This window comes from Solanum tuberosum, unplaced genomic scaffold (assembly GCF_000226075.1).
Source record: "Solanum tuberosum cultivar DM 1-3 516 R44 unplaced genomic scaffold, SolTub_3.0 scf00079, whole genome shotgun sequence".
NCBI lineage: Eukaryota > Viridiplantae > Streptophyta > Magnoliopsida > Solanales > Solanaceae > Solanum > Solanum tuberosum.
Window position 1 is genome coordinate 1,096,632 of NW_006239004.1, and position 6,447 is coordinate 1,103,078.

The 6,447-nt window shown below is 39.6% G+C and overlaps 1 protein-coding gene across 1 annotated transcript in view; it reads left to right on the forward strand.

Annotated features, from left to right (window-relative positions):
• The first annotated feature begins 4,923 nt into the window (after positions 1–4,923).
• The window catches only part of LOC107060404 (uncharacterized), an 8,891-nt gene continuing 7,367 nt past the window's right edge, over positions 4,924–6,447 (forward strand). The window contains exons 1-2 of the mRNA XM_015308336.1: positions 4,924–5,033; positions 6,074–6,229. Of these exons, the coding sequence (XP_015163822.1) occupies positions 4,924–5,033; positions 6,074–6,229 (266 nt within the window). The remainder of the gene's footprint in view (positions 5,034–6,073; positions 6,230–6,447) is intronic.

Consider the following 6,447-nt stretch of genomic DNA (forward strand, 5'->3'; position numbering starts at 1 on the left):
TATATATGAATGTGATGTGAAGCATGTGTGGGATCTCAATGAATGAATTATGATGTTGTCTAGAAGCTAATTGTGTTAGGATTGAATGTTATATGATACTTAACACTCATAAATGTTGATGATGGAACGTGAAGGGTTCTATAATGTAATGTTGAATGAGATCTCTTGAATTGGTAGGCTTAAGTATCATTTTCTTATATGATGAGTATATCTTGACTTAATGTCTTGAATTGATAGATCTAATGTTGGTAGCCTTTTCATGAATGAATGAATGAGTTTAATGATAATGTTAATGAATGTTGAGTCTATTGAAAGACTATTCTCAATTGTACTCTATTGAATGCTAATGTGTGTTGATTGAAAGGATATTCTCGATTTTGCACTAATGAACGATAATGAGATTCCTTAGAGGAAAGGCTATTCTCATCTTTGAATCTATGAGCTATCTAATGAATGAATGTTGAGTTGAGATGGATGCCCTCAGGTGAGTTGAGGCGGGGTATCTAGTAGCAATCTCTTGAGATGGATGCCCTCATGTGAGTTGAGGCGGGGTTTCTAGTAGCAATCTCTTGAGATGGATGCCCTCATGTGAGTTGAGGCGGGGTTTCTAGTAGCAATCTCTTGAGATGGATGCCCTCAGGTGAGTTGAGGCGGGGTATCTAGTAGCAATCTCATTGTCCCTTAACTATGTGCCCACATAGGTCTATCTAGTGGATCCACTTAAGCTATATACCGGTTTACCTTAGGCAAGTAGACCAACCCTTACGATGTGGGACAGTACATCGGATTCCATGATCTAGCCCTCATGGTCTATGTCGGTTAAACACTTATTCCCATCATGTGAGATGTGCATCATAGTTTATTGAGGAGCTCTATGAAGTGTGGGTAGTAGTATGGGATGCTATCCATACATGGCACAAGTAGGCTTCAAGAGGGCTATAGTGAGTTCTCTAAGTCTTAATGACTTTTGTTTGAAAGTCTTCTAAATGATGTTATTGAGTAATGTTGACTCTTAAATGTTTAAATGTAAAGATGCATGCTATACTTGGATTGTATTATGAGTTACTTCCTTGTCATGTCTATTGTATATGAATGTGCCATGTCTAGGGTGACTTCAAAGGAGTACTTAGTGTGAATAGTAGTATGGGATGCTACTTGCACATTGCACAAGTATGGCTTAGAGTTGTCTTAGATGTTGGTCTTAATGTGATGATGTGATTCATGTGATGTTTATGTCTCTTAAATGCTTTATTGTGTAAAGGTGGAAAAGATGAATGGTAAGTTCACTTTTGGTAACCTTAAGGTGGTGGTATGGGACGCTATCCATACATTGCATAAGGCATAGCTTGAGGGTTACTTGAGGTGAAGGCTCAAGGTAAAGGTAAAGGGTTATATGTGATCTTGTCTTGATGTGAATTATGTGACTTTGTATGTTAGTTGTGACTTATATTATGCCTCTTGTATCAATGTTCATGAAGTTTTACAAAAATGGCATAAAAGCATGGCTTTCAATCAAATGTCCCTTTTTAAGCATGTTTTTGCATGGTCATCATACTCAGTACATCTAATGTGCTAACCCCATTCTTTTCCCTTTTTTACCAAAGCATAGGCTTTGGAGATGTTGGTGTTCTATGCTTGAAGGTTAGGTTTCTAAGGTGCTTGAAGATGAAAACTTGGTGAGTCCTCATAGTTTCGAGGACAAAACCTATTATGTTCCTTTATGTCTTTTAGTATTGTTTAAGCTTTTGTATGGGCTAAGTCCCAATTTTGTATTCAAAGTATTAGATGGTTTGAGACATATTGTATAAAGTCTAGAATAGTCTTCCGCTTGCTTTTTAATAAAATGTCTTCGATTGTAAAGGAAACTTTTTAATTCTTCTCTACTTTCAAGTATCTTATGCAATGAATGAGCTATGAGGCTTGTATAAGACCCCTTCAGGGTCGAGTATGCCGTGTTACGACTAGGGGGGTCCTCTCGGGTCATGACATAGCCCGTCTCACTTTAAGAAAGCTTGTTTGTTGGGGGCCAATTAGCTTATCTAAGAAGTGCTTAATTCGGTTAGCGATAATTTTTGTGATGACTTTATAGATGGTATTACATAACCCTATACGTCGAAAGCTTTTAAATTGATTAGTATTTTTGAATTTAGGAATAAGACATAACAGAGTATCGTTAAAGGGTGGGGGATGGTTTGGGACTCAAAGATATCATGGCAGTATTTTAGCACTGAGTTCCCAACTAGGTCCCAATGTCGTTGATAGAAGATCGGGTGAAACCATCAGGACCTGGCGCTTTGTAAGGTTTGAAGGAAAAAATGGCTCGAATGACCTCTTGATTATGAAGGGGACTGTCTAGGGAAGAGAGATCAAATTTATGGAAACTCCGGTTGGAACCATAAGTCCCTTGCAAATGAGAGTAGAGATGATCTGAAGAATATATTTGCTAGAAGTAGCTAAAAGCATGCTGAGTGATTTGCTTTTGGTCATTAATCCAATTTTATAGCTCATCCTTTAAAAAAAGAGGTTTTATTCCTCCTTCTCCGGTTAATAACAGATAAGTGGAAAAACTTCGTGTTAGCATCGCCTTCATTAAGCCATTTAATTCTAGAGCGGATTTTCCAGTGATCTTCTTCAATTCGCAAGATATTATTGTAGTCTTTGATGAGGTCATATTCTAATTTCTGAAGAAAAAGGCTATACAGGTAGGAACTAGAATTTTGAATACCATTTATTCTAGCTAGAAGCCTCTCTTTTTTTCGAAAAATGTCCCCAAAGGTAAAACTACTCCTGCTGGTAACATTATCTTTAAAATGATTTGAAGCACTAGGGAGGTCTCTATTAAGCCAACTATTAATAACAATGTCCTTAAACTCAGGGTGCTCCAACCAGTAGCTTTCAAGCCTAAAGGGTTTGTTATTAAAGGAGCAGGGTTTCAAACACAAATTAATAAGAAGGGGATTATGGTCGGAATGGGGTTTAGGGAGATGAGTAACATACTCATTAGGGTAGTGTCCTAGCCATTCATTACTCACAAAGCATCCATCGATTCTTTCTAGAATAAGACCCTTATAACGCTTTCGATGGTTGGACCATGTAAATCGACTTCCTTTAAACCCTAAGTCTATTAAATTACAGTTATTAACACAGGAACAAAAGCGCGAGCTTCTCGAGCGGTTAATAATGTTTCCTCCCCATTTATCTTGTTGCCTAAGGGTTTCATTAAAATCACCTACTACACACTAACGATCAGCTAGACCTTGAGATATGAGAGAGTGAGAAACATTTTCTAGATTATCCCACAATATTTGCCTTTTGATACTCTTAGTACTGGCATAAATAATACTCAAACACCAAGTCTTGTGGTCAGGGTACACTTGGATCATAGCGTGCATCTCTTGATCAAATTTCATGGGCCCTGAGACAGTGACCAAAGAAATATTCCATAGTAACACTAAACTTCCAAACCTACCTATTGCTGTGACCTCCAGAAAGTCATCAAACCCGAACTTGTCTTTCAAACCATCATGACTGGTCATCCTAGTTTCTAGCAAGGCTATCATGCAAGGTTTGTGGTTATGAATAAGCTCTCTAAGGTTCCTTTTGAACGTAGGGTTATTCCCCCCCCCCCTAATGTTCCAAACTATAAAACTAGTGGGATTAATCATTGGAGAGTAGCTGGATGAGGGATTCACGATCATAGAATCGTCCTTGGGGGAACCCGATAGGGTAGTAGTGTTGGGGACTGCATATTAGTGTAGTGTTCACCGCCGAACGAAGGTCGAATGAGAACTTCGCAAGAGCTACTGGGCATATGTGGATATATTTCTTGTCCTCCTTCTCCGGGAATAGCATTAGGGCAACATGCCTGAGGGTTGAGATTTCAGTGAAGCAGTTTCTCAGCACTTCCTCCTCCCTCTCGCTCCCATCTTGCCATAATGGTGGCTGCTGGCTGCTCCCAGCTTGCCATATAGGAGGCTGATGACTTTTTATTGGAGCTTAAGAGAGCACTTGAGCTGCATGTTGTGGGACTGGAACACATGGAAAGAATAATGGGTTGTTGTCTATGGCTGAGGAGTAAAGAAAGGAAGCTGGGGATGTGAGTTCGAGTTCATTGGTGGGTTGAAGTGTGGTGGGAGGCCCCACTGTGTTTTCATGTTGTGGAAGAGACTTGGTGCCACAGCTGGAGCTAGGGGGGACAACACATTTTCCATCCAGTGGTGGTTCACATAGTTGTCCATTGCCAACTTCATACCCTCTGTGATAAGCTAAGCCAAGAAGTTGGGATTTTGGATGATTATCATTGTGTTCACCCCATTTATGTCCATCGTGAAGAAGACTGCTCGGTCTCTTAAACCGTATTCTATCCAAGATTGGTTCTGGTGCAGCGGATGAACTGGTTGGGTTGCCACCACCAAAGGATGCTAAGCAACCTGTTGGGGTATATGGGAATGGTTGTTCATATTTGGACGAGGAGAATTGAGTGACTGGGAGCGGAGTTGTGGGTATTTTCTCTTGTTCATGGAAATTAGTGGTCTCAACATGGTTCCCAATTATGGAAGATATAATAGAAGAAGTAGAGTGTAGGTTGGCATGAGATAATTGAAAATCTTTTGAGTGAGATTTATAATGTATGGCATTGGTCAGTAGAGTAGCATGGTTGCTAGGAGAAAGATTTGGAGAAAGATTAGTTTCCTCCATTTGCATGTCCACATGTCCATCGATGTTAGCCACTTGGCCAACTTCATCCGCCACCTGGATATTATTTCGTAAAGAGGACGCCTGAGTGGTGGCCAAGAAATTACCCATGGTTAAAATGGGAATTGTGATTTGCTGGCAAACAGTGGGCCTGAGAAAACTTATGGGGCATGTTGGAGACACGTGTTCATTTTTTATTGGGGAGATACTTCGGTTGTATCGATTGAGATGAGGCATACAAATGGGTGTCCTAATGAGCCGTCTTCTCTTGGATTGCTAGGATCGGAAGATGAACAATCATCCGCATTAATGGGTAGCGAAGCAAAATTATTGGAGATGTTAATAGAGGGTTTGCGTGTGTTCAGGACATTATTCCTTTTCCTTGTAGGGACAATCCTGCGATTCATAGTCTCTTGAAATTGTACCCCATTGGATTGCTTTGGTAAATTAGAAATTTTAGAGGAGTCTGAATTAATGGATTTAAAAGCTAATTTTTGAGTTGAAAGGAACTTACCTGATGCCGCTGAGAAAATTTTGACATTGATACCTGGGTTATCTAGTGATTGATGTTGCTCTATGTGTTCACCCCTTACACTTTGATCCTTTTTGAATTTTGGCGGTTGCCCCCTCTTTGAGAAGGACACTATTTGCCCGTCAGTGGCCGCCATTTGTTTTGCGAGAATGGTAGCATGATCATTTTGAGGTTTATCCTTCATAGAAATTCGTATATACTGACACTTTGTTTGAATATGTCCAAGTCAGCCACAATTTTTACAGAGGAAACCTTCTCCTTCGTATACTATAGTTTGTGTGTGCGACTCTATTTGTATCTGATTAATGACTGGCACGTCTATGGGACCTCGACACATAAACACGCATATCTTCCTATGAGAGTGGCACTCGTGCATGCATAAATTTTTAGCAGCTTACCTATTGTGCCACCTATTTTTGTTAACAACAGACCATCATAGAATTCTGTTGGAAGGTATGGGAGCATGATCCAGATGGCTAAGTGTGTCAAACTTGCCTCATCAGGCACAAAGCTTGGTTCCCACCATCTCACAGAGAGATAATGGTCGTTAATAAACCATGGCCCCTTCTGTAGTGCAGTCATCATATTCTCTTCTTTTGAGAATTTAACAATATAGTAGGCAGATCCCAGATCGATAAGAGGGAAATTTTCCGTGGGTTTCGAGAGATCTTGAATTTTGGACTTTAGATAATGGTGAACTATTCTTCTCCCCATCAATTTTATTATAAGCGAGCATCTCCATGGGGCATGAAGTCGTTCCTTATCTTCCTTAGACAATTTAATGGTTCTAATACCATTAATTAGTTTGTCAGTCTCTACTCCCGAGCTGGATTGAGTGTTGTGCAGATGGTCTGCCTCAGAAGCTTTCATGTTAATGTCAATCATTGGCTCCTCAACTAGTACTTTGTCTTTAAAGTTAATTTCCGAGGAGCAGGCTAGAAAGAATTTTTCAGCGGACAGATCCAGGGGTTTAGGAGGAATGAGGGAGTTGCCTATAGAACAGTTAGTGTCAATCATCCTTGGGTTAAAGGTAGAGAGAGATTTTAGAGAGAAGTAGGAGCATTTTTCCTGTAATTGTGTTTTGAATTTGTAATTTTCTGGTTAGATTGTTATTATATTGTTGTGTAATGTCATGATCAATTGATCATTGTATTTCTGAAGTGTAGTGAAGTTTTATTACTTATTAAATTGTTGCTTGTTAGTGCCTTTTTGGCTTTATT